Source organism: Octopus sinensis, linkage group LG7 (genome assembly GCF_006345805.1).
Source record: "Octopus sinensis linkage group LG7, ASM634580v1, whole genome shotgun sequence".
NCBI lineage: Eukaryota > Metazoa > Mollusca > Cephalopoda > Octopoda > Octopodidae > Octopus > Octopus sinensis.
The window spans coordinates 29349847-29371664 of NC_043003.1; the positions used below are offsets into that span (position 1 = coordinate 29349847).

The window sequence follows — 21818 nt, forward strand, 5'->3', positions numbered from 1 at the left end:
TTAGTTAATTAAATTGATTTACAATAATTATATAATTTTCATAAACTTTTAGTATCAGCACAAATTTCAGAAGTTGTAATATACTTGGTTTAAATACAGGCCAGACCTATATTTTGCTCATATATTGATAAAAATAATATTTTAGAATTGGCAGAGTATATATTTTATTTATTTTTTAACAATTTCTTCATAATACAGTTCTATATTTAAGAAATGGGGTATTATTTACATTTGATGGATATTTGTCCTCATCTTGTTAACACGTTTCAGCTGATATACCCTCCAGCCTTCATCAGGTGTCTTGGGGAAATTTTGAACCTGGATTCTCATTCCTAAGGTATTTTTCAATATTATTATTATTATTATATTATTCAGGTCACTGCCTGGGATCAAACTCAGAATCTTGGGGTTAGTAGCCCACACACTTAAGATGAGGACAAATATCCGTCAAATGTGAATAATGTAAATTTCTTCATATTTCCATATAAAACAGATAAGATTGTGGTACTGTAAAAGAAGCACACCTCTTCATTTAATCCTAAGTCTAATCTTAAACCTACACCATAATTCTAAAGCATAACCTTAAAATCTTAAGCCATACAGCTTAACAAATTACAGCTTGATGCATCTTTTCAAATAGGAGAAAGTCAGGGAGGCAAAAATGGAAAGCATTTTCATATAAAAATGAAAAAATTACAGCCAGTTGCATAAAAGGAGGAGGAGGAGAGGCTTAAAACAGGAATTTTGACAAATCTGAAATCAATCTTTAAAACAGAATTGATGAAATTGTGAAAAATCTTTCATGATGCACTTATTTCAAAACTCCACTTTAACAGTATTATGAATTACTCAGAATATTCTGAAGCACCATATGGGCAGTGCCTGATGATTGTGCTAGAACACCAGACGTTTTAAAATACTGTCTGGTATTCTCTCAGCACATGAAACTAATAGCAGCACATAAAAACATATTGTGTTTATTAAATAATACATACATACATATGCATATATACATGGTCTGATCAATAAGTATCTGGACTGTTACCATAGTAACACAGCTAAAGCATGCAGAGTGAAGCCACATGGCAAAGGTTGACTTTGAACTCTACTGTGCATGCACACTAAGTTTTAACATTCTAGCTCACAGCAGTGCTTGGAAGGAAGGTGTATAGCATGTGATCATCGCATTGACCATGACAGAAAGTTGTCATGGCAATACCTGCTCAGAGGCCGATGCAAAGTTACAGAAAGTGTATGGGCCACACACAAGTGTATGAGTGGTTCAGATGTTTTGGAGATGGCTGAGAAAAAGTCAATATTGACAAACGTTTGAGGAGACCTGCAACCAACAGAACTGAGAAAAATATGGCAGATGTGCATGCAGCTGTGAGGGAAATCATCGAATCACCATCTGCGAGTTATCAGAGGATGTGCAGATTAGTTACAGTTCAGTTCAGTTGATTATTGCTGAAGATTTGGGTATGAGATATGTCTGTCATGTTTGTTCCAAAACTGCTTTGAGCTGACCAAAAACACACTCAGGTTTCAGTTGCACAAGATCTTGATTGTGTTGATAGCAATGAAAACCTTTTAAAAACTTTGTGTAGGCCTCTGAGGAGGTATCGCCAAGCTTTTGGCAAAATTTGGTGCAGATTCTCAGTTCAACTTTCTCTGCCATGGTCAATGCTATGATCACATGCTACACACCTTCCTTCCAATCACTGCTGTAAACAGCGGAAGTGAGCTAAAACATTAAAACTTGGTGCGCATGCACAGCAGAGATTATGGTTAATCTGTGCCAAGCAGCTTCACTCTGCATGCTTTAGCTTTGTTACTATGGCAACAGACCAGATACTTACAGATCAAACCATACTCCTACTCCCACTCATCTTGTGATTTACTTGGTGATTTACTTGGTGACTTCACCAGTGCACTTTGTAAAGTAGTTGGCATTAGGATGTAAGATGTTGTAGAAAACCTGACCATACATGGCAGCACAAACCTTGACACAGGAGCACTTTTTTAGAGAAGGCTGCATCAGACCACCCTTAATTCCCTACCCAATACCCTTTGTAAGCTTAAACCTGCCCTGCTGAGCAGCTAGCCAGCACTCTTGTTCCTCTGAACCACCTGTATTGCCACAGCTCAAATACTATTGCCTTTATCTCATCACCCACCTCTACTTTTGACCTCATCTGCTATTGCCAATCATTCTCCTGTGTTAACTCTAACCGAAGTAGCCTTGCCTTTTTCTATCATATTCATGCTCTTTTTACCCAACAAACCTTACCTTTGGCCACCTCTCCTATTGCCAATCCCTCCCCTTAAGACATTTATTCCCACATATCCTTAAGACACTTATTCTCACATATCCTTAAGACACTTATCCCCACATATTCCTACCTTCTTTGCATCATACTCTTTCTCCTTTCATTTTCTCACCTGTTCTGGTCCTTCTGATACCATTGCTCTTTCTCTCTCTCCTGTTCCCCTCCTCAGATACCTGAGCAAATGTACATGCCCCAGGTTATTGAGTACTGTCTACACTTAAACATGGCTGAATACTTTAACATTTACATTTTTCATCTCTTCACCAACTGTGCTGATGCACTATTTACTTTTGTTGTATACATAGCAACACACTTGTTTTCCCAATAAAATGCTTAGCAGAAGGGCATCCAGCCATAGGAATCAAACCAAATAACATGTATGAGCACAAGTTTATGAGAGCAGTGGATCCCAATGGGAGGTACTCATACTGTGATGACCCGTCCAATCCATACCAGCATGGAAAACAAATGTAAGATGATAACACAGATTTTTATACATCTAGGCAGCTGTTTACAACATCAGTAAATAAAACAAAACCTTTCACTGTTTTCTATACCAGAGGTGACAAATTCTTGTCCAAGTATGTGACTGGCTGTGAGTACTCATCATTGAGGAGGATCCAAAGGCTGAAAATGTATCTAACACTCTTACTGATTTTTGCTGGGACAAGTTTTCATCTTTCAATATTTATTGAGTTTTTAACACAGTACATCCATAAAAGATGATATCTTTGGATGAGTGCTGCAGTAAGTGGCTACCAATAAATGGTTTTATATATATGTGTTTGTGTGTATGTCACTAGCCACTACACATTCTTTATTTTCTCTCCTTGTTTCTTTCTGTGTTCCTTTCTGCAGAAGAGTATAGGCTTGAAATGTTAAAGTTTTTTTCACTTCCTGAGCATTATAATACATCTGTTTGTTGTCTATACCACCTGTCTTTGTTTTTTTGTTTTTTTTGTGAATTCTCCCTATATATATATATATATATATATATTATATATATATATATATATATATATATATATATACATATATATATACACACAATTTATATAATTTTCACCTTTAAAGGTATTTTAATATGCTGCCACGTTTGATGGAATTTTTTTCCACATAAATTTTATCCTATATTAGTAGTATATATATATATATATATATATACCTTCGTTGACTTAGGTATGTAGTAGTAGATATTTGCCCTAAGTTCCACACAATGAGACTGGACCTAAAACCATGTGGTTGGAAAGAAACTTCTTAACCACAGTGACATCTCTGTCTCTCCCTCTCTCTCTGTATATATATATATATATATATATATATTCTTTTACTTGTTTCAGTCAGTTGACTGGCCATGCTGGCACACCACTTTTAGCCGAGTAAATCAACCCCAGGACTTACTCTTTGTAAGCCTAGTACTTTTGCTATCGGTCTCTTTTGGCGAACTGCTAAGTTACGGGGAAGTAAACGCACCAACATCAGTTGTCAAGCAATGTTGGGGGACAAACACAGACACACACATTAGAAAAATAAGATACTCAGAAATCAGGATGGTTTTATATTTACAGATTTTTATTAATATGTTGCATGTTTTAGGATTCTTCAGATTTGAATTTTTTGAGGAGATTCATCTCTTTTTATAGTATTATTGAGTTTGCAGGGGTGGAGAAAGATATAAGATAACCTGTACATCACCTCCAAACCTTCTTATATATATATATATATATATACACACACACAATAGGCTTCTTTCAGGTTCCATCTACCAAATCTACTCACAAGACTTTGGTTGGCCCAAGGCTATAGTAGAAGACACCCAAGGTGCCATGCAGTGGGACTGAACCAGGAACCATGTGGTTGGTAAGTAAGCTACTTACCACACAGCCACACTTGTGCTGTATATATATATATATATATATATATGTATATATATATATATATAAATATATGGCATGTAAAAGCACCATCCATTCGTGGCCGTTTGCCAGCTCCGTCTGGCACCTGTGCGAGTGGCACGTAAAAAGTACCCACTACACTCACGGAGTGGCTGGCGTTAGGAAGGGCATCCAGCCGTAGAAACACTGCCAGATCAGACTGGGCCTGATGCGGCCTTCCGGCTTCACAGACCCCAGTTGAACCGTCCAACCCATGCTAGCATGGAAAGTGGACGCTAAATGATGATGATGATGATATACATCTGTGTGTGTGTGTATACATATTATTTAAATTTATTTTTCTGTTTTACTATAGATTTCACTGTAACTTTATTCCTATATAAATAAATTATGTTATAAAAGTGATTGTTTTAAAAAAAATTTATCTTTTGTGTATTTCTTTATGATTACATAAATTAATATTTTCAAAGAAATACCAAAGAAATTATAAATAAGTTTTTGAACATGGAGAAATTTTTTTTAATATTTTTCATATAGTTTCTTGTGAGTCACTAAAGCCATCCCAAGAGAATATTTTACTCCAGATATCACTTGTGTACATGCTTATGGTTAGTTAAATTACCCTTATAAGAAAAGATTTTACCACATATATCACAGTCATATGATGTCTTACGTTTGTGTGTACGCTTGTGAGAAGCTAAGTTACCACTCTGAGAGAACGTTTTGCCGCAGATGTGACAACAGTATGGTTTGTCACCAGTGTGAACACGTCTGTGAGAAGACAGACTACAACTTACAGCAAACACTTTACCACAGATATCACAGTGATATGGCTTATAACCAGTATGTCTACGTTTGTGACAAGCTAATATACCCCTTGTAGAGAAATGTTTACTGCAAATATCACATTGAAATGGTTTCTCACCAGTGTGAACGCGTTTATGACTAGTCAAATCACAACTGGCAGAAAAAGATTTACCACAAATATCACACTGATAAGGTTTAAGTTTTGAATGTGTCTTTTTATGACTCTCTAAGTTACTGCTGTTACTAAATCTTTTATCACAGAATTCACAGTAGTATGGTTTCTCACCTGTGTGTAAACGTTTGTGGAAAGATAAACTAGCTTTGTATGGGAATGATTTACCACAGATGTTACAGTGATATGGTTTTTCACCTGTGTGAATCCGTTTGTGAGTAGACAAACTGCCTTTATATGAGAACATATTACCACAGATATCACAGTGATATGGTTTCTCACCAGTGTGAACACGTTTGTGACAAGATAGGGCAGAATTTGCAGGAAACGTCTTACCACAGATATCACAGTGGTAAGGCTTATGTCCCGTGTGTATACGTTTATGACGAGTTAACAACCCACTTTGAGAGAAATGCTTACCACAAACATCACAGTGGTATGGTTTCTCACCAGTATGAATACGTTTGTGACTGGAGAGATAACAATTTGCGGAAAATGCTTTGCCACAGATATCACATTCAAAGGGTTTGATTCCTGAATGTTTTTGCTTATGATTATATAAATTACCATACTGAGCAAATGTTTTACCACAGATATCACAGTGGAAAGGTTGTTCTCCAGTGTGAATACGTTTGTGAGAAAATAATGAACTTCTGATGGTGAAGGTTTTGCCACAGATGTCACAATGATAGGGTTTAAGTCCTGAATGTTTCATTTTATGTCTGTATAAATTACTATTCTTAGCGAATGTCTTGCCACAGATATCACAGTTGTATGGTTTCTCACCTGTGTGAGTACGTTTATGATCAGTAAGGTGATTATTCTGTTGGAAGGTTTTCCCACAGATGTCACAGTGGTGTGGCCTCTTCTTAACACTTTTCTGTGTCTGAAGAGATAAATCAAATCTTCCACATTCCTTTTCACCATTAATCTGACTCTTACACAGTTTCTCCTCCATAATAACAGATATTATTAAGAAAGAAAAACAAACTTTTTCAGTCCTGAAGAAATATTTCACAGTAATTTAACCAAGGCTATGGAAACAGGGTGCATATACCTATATTTGGTAACATTGTTCTTTAGTCTTGAAGATGGCATAAATTTGTTGCTACAACTTGGGTGAGAAATTCCCATCACAATGCACCAGATACTCTGAAATAAAGACAGGACAAGATATAAGCACAATAAAATATCAACACAAAGATTACTAAAGAGATTTTGCTAAAGACTGAACTGTTAGAAAGAGGCAGAAAATATAGGTTTACTATTCCAACAAGTGAGAACAAAATATAGATGTTGCTTTCAATCAAAATATATGATAGAGTCATGGATGATCAAGTTAACTGGGCTACTGGGCAACCATCTGAGGAATTAATTACATTGTCACCACTGCTTTACCACATCTATAGACAAGATACTAAACTCTAGATCAGTTCACCTAGTTATAAGAATATTCAACAGGCTGGAACAGGTCACAATAATAAACAGGTGTAGCACTGAAAAACTGAGGAAGGTTTTGGAGATACTTTTAATTGTCTATCATCTCTAATCTAGTGTCAACATAAAAATATATTACATAAGAGTGCTGTTGCTTACGCTTATCAAATTTGAATATTCAGAAGTAAGTAATGTAACCATATGAAATGTTATAGCAACCTAGTCTTTCAATTTTTACCTTTACAAAACAAAGTCAATATTTCTGAGTAGAAATCAAATAACATCAACAGCAAACCCACCTCAGGTCCACATAAGCTGGGTGAGCAGCTAATTCATTTACAAATACTATTTTAACAAATCCTGAAAAACAAAACACAAACCAGCTTTCTATACAAAGAATCTCATGACCTGAATCTAACACATATCTACAAAGTTATTTCAATGCTTGACTTCTACTAAACAATAACACAACCCCCGCTTCAAACCAAACAAAATCTTCCATCAATAACTTTCTATCAACCTACATCTTACAAACATACTTTCCTCCTATCCTCTTCTATCCCACTTCCTAAACATTTTCATCCCAGACCTACATACACGAAGCCTAATTCTCATTTCACATAGCTCCACTTACCCTAGAAAAACAACTTACTCAAGAGTAACACAAGCATAGTGCAGTTAGATAAAAGCTAATAGGCCATAATTTCGAAGTCACTGTCAGCCCTCTTCTCATAAAAGCTAAATAAGCATCTACTTTACTAAAAAGTATTGAGTAATTCTTCAATTTAATCCTATATTGATTTTATAACTTGACATAAAACCAAACATTAATGTGTATGTGTGTTGTAAACATATTTGGAAATATATACGTACAAAAACACATTCTTTTTTACAATGCTAGTGGAATAACTTGAAAAGATTATCCTATTCAACAATAAAAGAGAAAAGTCTTTAATAATGCCATTTAAGTGATTTTTAAGGCATTTACATGCTACATGAACCCTAAATGCAAAGGACATGAAATAGAGAGGAATGAAGCTGGTATGCTTTGCTGGCTGTACAATGTTAGTGTACATGTGCAACAGAGTGCCAGTGTATTGAGAGAAAAGTTAAGCATAAGAGGAATTAGATGCAGTGTAAAAGAGAGAAAACTGTGCTGGTTTGGTCATGTGATGCATATGGATGTGGACAGTTGCACACAGAAGTGCTGATCACTTCAAGTGGATGGAACTTGTGGAAGGAGAAACCGAGGAAGACATGGGATGAAGCATTGAAGGCCAATCCCAAGATGCTAAATGTTACAAATAAGATGACAAAGAACTGGGATGTCTGGCAGTTTGCCATACTTAAGAACTGTCCATCATGGAATTAATATCCTAAAACCACCTTATCCACGAGAGGGTTCTACTTTATTCTTACCTCGATCCTCTTTGTTCCATCAACCTTTTCCATCTACATTTCATACTCTAATAATACCCTCACATATCTACAACTCCATCACCCATACCTAACCTCATTCCTGCCCACTCATCCTGTCCAAACTCCTGTATCACCTCACCTACTCTCATTACCCCCCAATGTCCCTAAAGGGCATGTCCCGACACTTCTTTGTCATCATCTTTCTCACTATCGTTCCTTTTATCCTACTAACTCACTCTCCTTTCTTTTCCAACTGGGGTACCCATGTACCTACTCTACAACAAGACACCTAACTCTGTCCTGCTATACCTTTAATTTCCCAACTGGCACAAAGTCACACTTTTTCAATACTATTACCCACCTGTTCGCTGTTTTTTTTTTCTTTTTTTTTCTCTTGCAAGATACTTGGTGTCTCTGTCAGTGCTGGTGCCATGTAAAAAGCATCCGGTACACTCTGTAAAGCGGTTGGCATTAGGAAAGGCATATAGCTGTAGAAACCATGCCAAAATAGACAATGAAATTTAGTGCAGCTCTCAGCCTTGCCAACTCCTGTCAAACCATACAACCTGTGCTGGCATGGAAAACAGAAGTTAAATGATGATGATTATCATCATCATGATCATGATTACCCCCAGGGTCAGGGGTAACTTTCTGTGCTACTTTTGATCTAAATCTTATAGAGATTATTACTGCTCATACTTCAGGAACACCATGATGTTAGCCCTGTAAAATCATTGATATTTCTGTAAGCCTAGAAAAATGCATAATTATTATTGTGGTTACTGAAAAAAACTGAAAATTTCGGGTTTAACACCCATATTTTTAATTCTTCTAGTTCAGTTCACTCTACAATTCCTTACGAAGACAATGTTTACTATATCAAGCTGCTTTCATTGTTTACTCCAAATCCTTACCATTTTCTAGGTTTGCGGTGAACCAATACCAATTACTATGCGTCTTCGCATGTGCTACGAAATTTAGCTTAAATTTAATGTTATGGCAGTGCCATATTTAGTTTTCAGCTATGGGTTTGAACTCAGTAGAAAATTTATCATTAATAAATAATGATATAGGAATACCGTATTTCAATTTGTTTTCTTTCTCATTCGCTCTAATGTTTATATTTTGGTCATGAGAATTGCCATACAAGATGTGATATTTCGTATTACCACGATCGGCCACCTGGGTAGTGCACTGCTGCTATGGTTTGCTTGTCATCCTTTTATTGCAAATAACTGAGATGTGGATGAAAGTTCGTTCATAATACCATTCCTCTTCTTTTTCTTTTTGGAATATTATATATTCAGATAATGTATAAATATTTCTTAGGAGGTAATACCAATTAAATAATGTGAAAATACATCAGATGTGGTTTATGTGTACTGACTGATATGTTGGCTCGTTTTCAGTATTTTATTAATGAGAATTATTGTGCTTGACGAACTTAAGCATTTAAAAACCGAAAAAAAAAAATATACTAAACGTTTTCTAATACGCCGGCAAACCCAGCAGTTAGTTTGGTGGTCACGGAAACATTTTTATTTTTATTGGGCGGGTTATCTTTCATTATTTATTTATTTATTTATTGGTGTAATTAACACTTACATATTTTGAAACTGATCTTGTTCGTTTTTGTGTTATTCTACATTAAGATGAGAGGGTGTGATTATAGGGGAATTTGGCATCGATTTTGACAAGTCAAGCGAGCTCTTCGTGAAGTAAAAATAATGGAAATTATCCAATTAGTATTTTTTATGACGTCAAATATAAGACTAATTAACAACACAGAAGAGAATATTCTTAATTCAACCAAAAATATCTCCTATGACAAACAAGTTGGCTGCGGCACGGCGTCAAGAATTCAAAAAGAAATGCCTGTCTAGTACAGACAGACAACGCCTGTAATAGTGATACATCAAATACAAAGATCGCTTCCTTTATGCTATTTAACTATTTCTATTAGTGTATTAAAAATATTAGTTTTCATTTATTCAGTAAAACAAATAATTTAAAACAAAGCAACGCTTTTACTTTATCTAGAAGCTTATAGTTTTACAAACGTATTCATTTTTATGCAGGGTGAAAGAAAAGAAGGGACTTCGAACTCCAAACCATTGTCGGTTTCTTGCGATATACATACAAATAGGACTTTGAATGAATTATTCCTTACTGTAGTGTTGCGTGATTTTCTAAAATAAACATTTTAGAGTTTTTAATTTAAAGGGGAAAAAAAACTTTTCCTACAATACGACAGCAGCAAAACTACTTAGTTTTCTGACGTCAGGATAATTCAGATAGATTTTGTTAGTTTATAGCCGAACATAACAATAATAGACAGAGGGAAGAAATTTTAAATGACACTTTTGTGGAGATCCGGCCTGGGAAATTACCATAAACTGAAGTACTTGTTTCCTGGTAGAAAGTAAAATATCATTTGGTATAATAACAATGAATGCACTTACTTACACCTAGTGGATTTAGATTAAAAACCATCTATTGCTCTCTGTTAACTGTAGATTGTTCTAAATAGAAGTAAACTGCCTTCCTTTTATCTTATTTGGTGGCCAGTTTTTTTGTTTGCTTTTATATTGTCCACATCTAGAAAATAGATAGACATGTACCTAACGGACACAGTCCATTGTTGTCAGGCGTAGCTATTAGAATTATCTCCCTTCTCTCATGTTTCAGGCTATCAGACTCAGCCAAGCTACCCGGGGTCGTGTCATCCAGATACCAGATATGGAAGAGTGACCAGAATGATCATGCAACATCATCTACAGCCAATGCAAAAGAGAGCTGACCAAAAAGATCACTCTGCTGGACAATTGTTGAAGCTATCATGTTGTCAGCAGCCATGAGTGTGTTTAATTTACAGTTGTTTCCTCGAAAATTGATCTCATGGGCATTATTATATTATTATTGCATAACATGCAAACGTTTGTATATGTAGTGTTCTAGACACAAAATCGAAGGTTGATTCTTTGGAAACATGTATAAAAGTAATTTTCAAGGAAATAGAAAGACTTGCTCACTCCCTTCTCCTTGGTTATAACTATAGAAACTGTAGATTTTTGCGAATTTTCTGACATGTATTTGATATAACAAACAATCCCTAAATTACCACCTATCTGATAGCCTAAACCCATGGATGAGCTTTATAGGATAAACTTCAGAGCTAATACACCAATGAAACTACGTGTGTGTGTGTGTGTAACAGTGACGTCACAGCTGAATAATTATAACCATTTAAGGAAAACAAAAACTATTACATTCACTTTCATGTCTACTATGAAGTGTCAACAGTTTTGATTACACTTCCACTATCTGATCACAAACACAATTTCATGAGGAAACTTCCAAGACACAAGCATTCTCTCTCTTTCCCTCTCTCTCTCTCTCTCTCTCTCTCTCTCTCTCTCTCTCTCTCTCTCTCTCTCTCACACACACACACACACACACACACACACACACACATATTTGTGAACAGATACGACTCTTAAGTCAAAACATGCACAAGGCCAGAAATTTGGCAGAAGTTAGTAAATTAAATCAACCCCTGTACTTGACTAGTACTTTATCAACCTCAGAGGTGTGAAAGGTAATTTTGAAAGGTGACTTTGGAAAAACTTAAAATATAAAAGCCAAAACAAATATCACAAGGTACCTTTTCCATCTGATCTCCAGGTCCCACATATACAAGCTCCATTCTTTTTTTATTTATTTATTTTTTTTTGCTGATGCTGTAATTAATGTAAGACCGAGGATGGTGGACACAAAAGGGATGACATGACAGTAGAGAGTTATGTATGGAGCTCTAAGGAGCATGGCCACTGTAGTAGTGGTTGTAAAACCGAAGAGCTGACCTAGCTTATCTGTGGGCCAAAAGGTGAAATATGTTGGTGAGTGACTTCATGTCAACCAGATAAATAGCCTTTCTTTGGATGCAATCTTATATGGCGGCCATAGCACTGTCCAAAATGTGGGAGCATTATTACATTAAGGTCTCACCAGAGAATTAATTATAAAAAGTTCCTCTGAAGAAGTAGGCCAGTGGCTATGCTGAAGATATGTGTTGTTCAGTGATAGTTGTGCTTGGTATTTGTAATGTCCTTAGATTAATTAGTTGCGTGTTGGTCAAGTTTAGAAGCCTGGTATATATTTTCATAAAGTGTGTATTGAGTGTTCCTTTGTGCTGTTGAAAGAGGCAAGATTAAAACAAAGATTCTACTGGAGGAAGTTTTGAAGGTCTAAGATCATGGAGTGAGTGCAGGTTTTGCATGAAATATCTTAAGTTACATGTGGATGATGCTTGGGAGCAGAATGGTAAAGGGGAATGAAAGTTGGTATCATACATTTAAGAGTGAGCCAGTAATACCAAGTAGATATTTGATGTATAGGAAGACGAGTGGAAAGGCTACAAAAGCAAACACTGTTGCACAACAGAGTTGATAGGCTGTGGGTCAGCACAGGAGACCAATAGACAAAAGATGGATGGAGCCCATAGACTGCCACTTTCACATGGTCAAATATTTTATTAGTTTTGATGCATTTTTTGTTTTGCTTCTTTCTTTTCTCCAAGACATATTTGTCAATACCTTTAAAGGTGGCATGAGCCAAACTAACTTCATGCAGTAGAGATCTAGATAGTAGCATTAAAAATGTTAGAGACAGAAGACAATACTGTAACTAGCAACATCTAAGAAAGCAGAATCTAAAGTAAAAAATGTAAAATTCTAAAATGCATCTCAAATTTATTAATTTACTTCATTTTAATTAAAAAGTAATTTGCTTCACAATAAATGTAACTAATTTTATAATTATATAAATAAGATACATAATTAATTGATTCATTTAAAGAAGTTTATATGAAATTAATTTAAAAGTAATGTTTAGCCAAATCATCAAAATTTTCTTAATTATGTAATTATAGAGATAATGATGTTTGTTAATAAAACAGCTGATGAGCACTATTAAATTATGAACTATTTGTGAAATTTCTGCTTTTCATTTCCCCTCTCTGTGTGTGTGTGTGTGTGTGTGTGAGTGTGTGTGTGTGTGTATTATTTCATAAACATAATATATGTTTTTATGTGCTATTTTTAGTTTCATGTGATGAGAGCATGCCAGACATTATTTTTTAACATTCTGGTGTCTCAGTGCAATCTTCAGACACTGCTCACATGGCATAAACTAAAAATGAGATGGTAGGACGAGAGAAAAAGCCAGAAAGAAGTAAATATAAAAGATGGAAGCTTGAAAGACTGGAAAACCAAAAAGAAAACAGAAGGAAGCAAAAGGTGGGGGATTAGGGTTATTTCCCCCTTGACCGTAAAATATAAAGCGGAAAAGCTAGTGGCTTAGAATCTGTGGTACAACTGTTCAATCCAGATTCTAGGAAGTGGGTAAGTCGATTAGATCGACAACAGTAAATTTGAACACCGAACATAAAAACAGACGAAATGCTTCTAATCATTTTGCCCAGCAAACGATTCTGCCAGTCCTCCGCTTTATATAATATATTCATATTACATATGTAACACATATATAACTCAAAAGCACCCTGCAGAATGTGACAGTCAATAAAATAGAAATAAAATTAAAAATCTATTCTGTGTGCCCCTGTACCAAATGAATCACGGCCTGGTACTGGTCTGCGTGCAAGGTGGTTAACGATCCTTGGCATTGAGAAAAAAGCTAAAGGATGAAGATAACAGATGCCTTGTTCTGTTTGAGTCTTCAACCCAGCGGAGTAGCATTTTATATATGTGTGTTCATTGTAATCGAAAATATTAAAGTTTAAGGACGAGGACAGGCAAAGACTAACAATTCGCTATTGCTTCAATGCTTTAACGTGATAAACAATATTAAAGACGATGTTTACATATTTAATACATGAAACATTAAAAAGCTAACCGGGGAAAACTGTGATGAATGAAAAAGAATGATGGACGATAAAACCAGTTTCACTAGGAGGGATCCAACTTGGTACTTTGTGATGTACATAAGAATTACTAGACAATAAGTTGAAAAACCGATAAAATGATTTTCTGTGTTAACGGAACAAAATTAGAATACCGGACGTTGTTTTCGATACCAATCGAGGAAGGGAAAACGGAATTTTTCACTTTAGACGATTGCCTGAACGGTTGCAGATAAAGAAATATAAGAAGACGGAAAAAGGGGTAAAACTCAATCAAAATATGGATTTCAAGGCTTGTAAGTTCATTTTAATACAGTTCCTTGCATGAGGATGAGCGTGTATTTATGTGTATTCTTTATTGTTGGTTAGTTCCTAGGCAGAGATTTCAGCAGACATACATACATACATACATACATACATACATACATACATACATACATACATACATACATATACACACACATACATGCATACATACACACACATACGTACAAGTCTGATATGTCTACTCGACTACATAGCAGTATAACTTCAAAATTCCTTTTAAAAGGTGTCTTTTTCTGACTCTTGGACAACTGACCGATATGCGTGTGTGTGTGTGTGTTACAATTTAGAACAAACAATGAAAGGTTGTCATAGTTCTAAATTATAACATATAAACAATCCTCTACTTATCTCGAGGTCTCATTCTTTTGCTAATACTTTTTATTATATATATATATATATATGTGTGTGTGTGTATATATATATATATATATATATATATATATATATATATATATATATATATATATATATATATAAGGCAGGATGTGTGTGCATGTGAATGTAGTTTATGCACATCCACAAATTAGCACGCATGTCGCTCAAATTTTAGGACATTCGTCACGACCCTAGCTGTATTTTCGTCAAAATATTTCCCCCCGGGGCACCCGCGAATAGCGGTAAATAATTTTGAGCCATAACTTCTAACAATTTTCACGACGGAGAAATCCACCATTGTTTACAAACATGAGTTAAGTCCCCTGCTAGCGACGGTGTAAAGAGAGGGAGAGAGAGAGAGAGAGAGAGAACAGATTTTTAAAATTTCGTCCTTCTAGTGAGTGATTGACAGACAGTGGTTGTTATGTATGTATATATGTGTGAATGGCTTCAGTCATACACACACGAGCATGTATGCGTACAAAACACATGCATGCAATGTGTGTGTTGCCCGTATATATATATATATACACACAATATAAACGATATTCTCCGTTTCTCGACAACAGATTTCCAAATTAGCTGAATCATTGCTCTACTCATAGCGATATATAGCTGGTCGTGCGTGAACATGGAAGGGAGCAGAGGTTACCAGAACAACAGACCTATGTGTTGACTGTAGACATGCTCCTTCGCAAACGATCAGCTATTATTTTGTAAACAATATTTCGAAACTGTTCATGATTTCGAAAGGAGATATATGACTCTTATATCTTTGTGGGAGAAGGTAGGCCTCCCTATTCCACTTACAAAACTTACGACCGGGTGCCAAATTTGCATTTTGTAAACAATATTTCGAAACTGTTCATGTTTCGAAAGGAGAGATCTGACTCTCACATCTCTGCGGGAGAAGTTAGGCTTCTCTATTCCTGTTACAAACCTTACGTCCGGGTGCCAAATTTGCTTCAATTTATGGTATTACTCGGGTAGGAGGTGGTGATGGGACAGTGGCAGGGGCAAAGGCGTGCAGGAACATGTATGCAATAGGTATATGTACGTATATGTTTTCCTGTGTGTGTGTTGCCCATATATATATATACTTAGTTGTGATCTGAACATAGCCGCTTCTCACACAGAGGATCGGGGGCCCCTTTGGGTGTTCTATTTTCCTTTCTGGAATGGTTCTCAACCCATGGGCAAAGTGGGGTTACATGATGGCGGGGGGTCAAAAGGGTTGGCATATGCAACCTGATCACCTCTGCCGCCGATCAAACTCCCAACCCATGCTCTCCCGTCGCGACACTGATTCTGCAGAACTGGCTTGGGAATGAAAACCAACTTTAAAGTATAAATATAGATGTTTTTGAATCAGCAATGTTCGGTTAAGTCCTATTTGGGGTGAAAAATAAATAAACCGATTCCTTATGGGGTTTTCCATTTAATCAGGATTAAAAAAATCGATAAACCAATTCCTTATAGGACTTCCCACTAAAATTGGCTACATTCCATTTTCAACCATAACGTCTACCAATTTTGGTGTATTTTGTTCAAACTTGCCAGCATTACTAAGGACTCATGGGATCTTTGAATACTTTAAGTTCTCCAAAAATGAAACAAAAAAAATAATAATCGATGAGTGGAAAAAATTGATAAACCGATTCCTTATGGGATTTCCCAATCAAATTGCAAAATTTCATCCAAAAGTTTACCAATTTCAACGGATTTCACTAAAATTTGACGTCGTTGTTACTTAGTTTCCTTAGTGAAATAAGGAGCTTGATTAGCTTAATAATCCTAACTTAATCCCGAGCAAAGCCGGGCTATACTACCAGTGTGTGTATATATATATATATATATATATATATATATATATATATATATATCGTTTACTTGTTTCACTTTGTAAGCCTAGTACTTATTCTGTCGGTCTCTTTTGCCGAACCGCTAAGTTTCCAGCATCGGTTGTCAAGCGATGTTGGCGGGGGCGGGGCGGACAAACACCACACACAACACACAAACATACACATATATATATACATATATACGACGGGCTTCTTTCAGTTTCAAATCCACTCACAAGGCTTTGATCGGCCCCAGGCTATAGTAGATGACACGCAGTGGAACTGAACCCGGAACCATGTGGTTCGTAAGCAAGCTACTTACCACATAGCCACTCCTACGCCTATATATATATATATTATATATATATATATATATATATATATATGCATGTATATATATATATAATATATATATATATATATATATATATATTATATATATATATATATATATATATATATATATATATATATATATATATATATATATATATATATATATATATATATATATATATATATATAAACAATTGCAACGTGGAAGGTGTTTATAAGCCATTTAAGAAACACAAAAACCGTTAGATTCACTTCAACATTTAAATTTAATTTGCCAAAATATTTTCGTTGCTTTGAAACCGCGACCTGTTCAATTTTTTTGTTCGGAAAACGGTGTGAGTCGGATGCCTCGGAAATTTCAACCCCCACCCATATTGGGAAGTACAACAGCACGATTTTCACTAAGAAAAAAACCCCGGATTTTTTGCGTGAAATCAAGTACCCTGACGTCCTAATACATACATACATACATACATACATACATACATACATACATACATACATACATACATACATACATACATACATGGTGGCTGCCCCCTCGTTATCGAGTATGGCCATTGCACGAAACTTAATCAATGTTGTTATCGTGCAATGCCTGTGCAAGAAGATTTTTTTTAAAGTGGGGAAAGGCTGTGCACTGAGTCAATCCCACTCACTAAGCAACAGCAGCCATAATCCGAAAAAAAGAACAAGTCAACATCATCGGTAACCACTGAGCCGCAGGTTTTTATATCGGAGTTATCCCAGTTACCTTCTCCTAGAAGGATCCCCTAACAAAGGCTAGGAGTCCTTCACTCCCAATGGTTTAACTGTGCGATCGAATATTCAGTCCGATTATTTCTATGTCCCCGCGCATGATCCAGCCTTAAGACATTTATTGGATGGCCGTTGACTCTCAAGAGTTCCTCCGCCCTTTGACTGGTTTTGTTTTTCATCCCGCTGGGTGTCCAATAAACACCCTCCTCACCAAGCAAGCTTGGTGGGGTTGCCGGTTTAGTCGCCGACGACCCGACCATGCAACAGGTTGTACTGGGTTACATGTTACCAGTAGCACTCAAAAGTGACCTGACATACATATATGTATGTAAACATACATACATGTATGTAAACAATTGTATATACATACACATATACAGGGGAAGGCCCAAGGGAATTGGGGTCTTAGGGGCACAGTTCCCCCTCAAGAAAAGAAGTGCGTCCTTCTAAATAATGTTATTACGCCCTTTTCTCTTGGAGTTGTATTCCCTTCTGATCTTGGCCCTCCCTTCGAAAAATTCCTGGGACCGCGCATATATATATATACGAGGGGCGTTCAATAAGTAATGCCCCTGACCCACTTCCCATAGCAGTAGAGCAACGAAACTTGGTACAGTTATTAGTCTTTTTCTACATAGGAACCACCCAGAGTTACGCATTTCTCCCATCGTTTGATGCGGCTCTGGAGACCGTTTTTGTAGAAGAACCCAGCTTGGTCCTCCAACCTCAACGTGACTTCAGAAATCAAGGCTGCATCATCTGGGAAACGCTTTCCTTTCAAAAACAACCTCATGATTGGGAAGAGGTGAAAATCAGAGGGTGCAAGGTCAGGAAAGTAGGGGTGATGGGGAGGAGTTCATAGCCATACGCCTGTGCTTCTGATCTGGCGACAAGCGAGTTGTGGACCGGAGCGTTGTCCTGCAGGAGGAGGATGCCTTTGCTGATCTTGCCCCGCCTCTTGATTTTGATAACTTCTCTTAATTTCCTCAAAAGTGAAGCATAATAGGCTCCTGCAATTGTGGTACCCTTTGCCAGGAAATCTGTCATCACTACTCCGTCTTGGTCCCAGAAGACTGTGAGCATGACCTTGCCAGCGGAGGGCTGCACCCGTGCCTTCTTTGGAGGGGGTGAGTCACGGTGCTTCCACTGCATTGACTGGGCTTTGGTCTCTGGATCATCGTGATGGACCCAGGTTTCATCCTGTGTAATCAGTCTTTTGAAAAATTTTGACTCATCTTCTTGGCACATCTCCAAATTCACCCTCGAGCACTCGACGCGTTCTTGCTTCTGGAAAGGCGTGAGCAGCCTGGGAATCCATCTGGCAGACACCTTTTGCATATGCAAATGGTCATGAATGATAGTTTCCACAGACCCGGTACTAATCTTGACCTCATGGGCTATTTGGCGAATAATTATGCGTCGATCTTCCAAAATGGCAGCCTCAACTTGACGGACAGATGCCTCATCAATGGCAGAAGGGGGCGACCAGATCTGGGAGCTGTTTCCACAGAGTTCCGACCATGTTTGAATTCACGATGCCAGCGTTTTACAAGGTCATATGATGGGGCATCATCACCATGAGTTACTTTCATTTCATCAAAAGTTTCCCGTGGTGTGCGTCCTTTCAAATACAAAAACCGGATCACTGCTCGACACTCAACAGGCTCCATTTCACACTTGACTCGGTTCAAACACCTGTAAATCAGAAACTACAATTAATTCAGAGCTGTAATTTGCTACCTAATCTATAGAGATATAAATAATTGCACATGCAAAATTTCAGCTAGATCAAATAACTGCATGTGGGTCAGAGGCATTACTTATTGAACGTCCCTCGTATATAATACTAACAGCTAAGCCCAGTTTCACCCGGTCTGTTTCGATGATGTGACTGTGATCATTTTCGGTTAGGCATAATCTATAACAGCGTTTCTCAACCATATCATTTCGGATCCCTTGTTTCGATTGGAGCCTCCAGCTGTATGAAAATTTTGTGACTCCTCGCCCCTGTCAGAAATCAGCTTCAGGAGTTGTGAAGAAGTAATTTGTACGTAGTCTGTTTCTGAGAGCTGTTGTATTGGACCGCTGTCTAATCATTAAAACATTGATTTAATTATGAACATAGAAAGAAATTATACACTAATCCTTATTTTTTTTTTAGCAGTTGTATCCGAAAAAAATTTATTTGCAGGGAGCAGAAATTGAAAGAAGATATATGAAATGGACGTGTATGTGTGTGTGTGTGTGTGTGTGTGTGTGTGTGTGCGTGCGTGCTTGCGCATGTGTATGTGTTTACGATAGTTGATTTATGGAAAAGATTGTTAAATGTTTGAAATGGAAATATGTGAAGGAAAATTAAGTTCAGACCTCTACATGGTAGCTAGTCCCGGTAGAAATAGCAGCCAAATCTCCCTACTGTCTTAATCCGACAATTCTGCCTATTATGTAGTTTGAATGAGAAACTGTAACTAAAGATTAAGATTATTAACCCCACAAAGAGGTGAAAGAAGAGAGACAGCATAGCGAAAGTTTTGGCTGACTGTCATCCTGTACTCCCCTTATTACTAGCGAAATGGTATATGCCGGCTGTGTGAGCAACTAGTTGTTTTAATGGTGGAACCAACAGAGGAATTCCATTAGAAAAGTTTTAATCGATTTTCTCGTTAAGTATGGGGGCTAGGAAAAAAATACCGCATTCCAATCTATGCACCCGTCTCCACATGTGTGCCATTTTTCACGCGAATCCACCCAGCTGTTTGGCTGTGAACCTCAAGACAAGAAAGAATACAACAATCGCCCATGTCCAATTTCTATTACAACAATAGCCCATGTCCAATTTATATTATAATGTTGGTGTATCTCAGGTAACGTGGTTAGAATATGTGGGTTTAAGCTTGGGTAATTATTTTATTACCCCCCGCTTTTTTTTTCCATTTAAACATTTTAGCTTCGTAAATTGATTATTAAAGGAAAAAACACCCAGGAATTTCTGAAGGCAGTTGGTATTAAATGCAAGAATAAAGCCTACCCACGGCGTTATTCTAACGCAACACTGCGAAACAGTAAGATATGGAACTAATTAGCATTACGTCAAGTATACGCCTTAAAAATCAATTAACGAAGCTTAAATAAAATATGAAGTGGTCATGGCTGGAACACTTTTGGATCTCATTTGATAGTTTTTCTTTTCGAATGGTTCTCTTTTCCCTTAAAACATTGTAGTTTGTTTCTCCTACCCCTTTCTAACATTCTAATATTTTCGATATATATCAATGAAATCCACATAAAAAAGATACATTTCTAAAATTATTTTGAAGTAAAAGATACGGAGGCCCAAGACACTTATCATACCACTTTCACCCTCATTTTATTAAATTCTAAATTAGTGTTATTAATTAAATATAACTAAAAAGGAAATTTCGGGTCCCAAGAAATAAAAATAGGAGCTACTTGGTACCAAAACTTATAAAAAAAACATTATTCCTTAAACCTTTGATTGTCCTTGATATGCTCACAGCCTGTTTCATGCATTAACTTTAAAACATGCTTTAACTTACTACCGATCTTTGTTATAAATGTTTTGAAGTTACTTCAATTGTTTGTTTCGCTCTTTCTAATAAGTGATTCACTGTGGGTTGACGGAATCGTAAGAGAGTCGGAAACAATGTCTTGTGGTATGCCGATATAAACCCCGCCTTTTCTCCATCCGGGATCAATGAAATAAAAGTCAAGTATTGGAGTCGATGTAATCGACTACCCGTCTCCTTTCAAAATTGCTGGCATTGTACCTAAATTGGAAATAATAATTTAAGAAGGCAATGGAGAAGACTAGGCAATGTTTGGAATAATAATAATAATAATAATAATAATAATAATAATAATAATAATAATAATAAAAAGAAAAGAACGGGGTTTGTAATTTTAAGTAAAGGCGAACTATTTCAGCTAGGAATCGAAACCGCGTCTTAAGTTGATTCTGCTTCGTATATTACTTTTTATCAACCACAAACACCGTAAAGCGTAAAGAAACAGTAGCGCGAGTATGTGGGACTTTCGCCCATGCGAATTGGTGGAACTTATAGAGTATCATAGAACATCGGATATTGCTTAGTTACGCTCTGGGTTCAAATCCCATTGAGGTCAACTTTACCGTAAATTCTTTTGGCGTCGATAAAAAAAAACAAGTACCAATCCAGGGAT

At 36.5% G+C, this 21818-nt stretch overlaps 1 protein-coding gene across 3 annotated transcripts in view; it reads right to left on the reverse strand.

Annotated features, from left to right (window-relative positions):
- LOC115214058 (zinc finger protein 62 homolog) overlaps positions 1-6201 on the reverse strand; it is a 31477-nt gene extending 25276 nt beyond the window's left edge. For all 3 annotated transcript variants that reach the window (XM_036504672.1, XM_036504671.1, XM_036504673.1), the window contains exon 1: positions 5391-6201. In XM_036504672.1, coding sequence (XP_036360565.1) covers positions 5391-6162 — 772 coding nt within the window. In that variant the 5' untranslated portion in view covers positions 6163-6201. The remainder of the gene's footprint in view (positions 1-5390) is intronic.
- Between the last annotated feature and the right edge of the window lie 15617 nt (positions 6202-21818).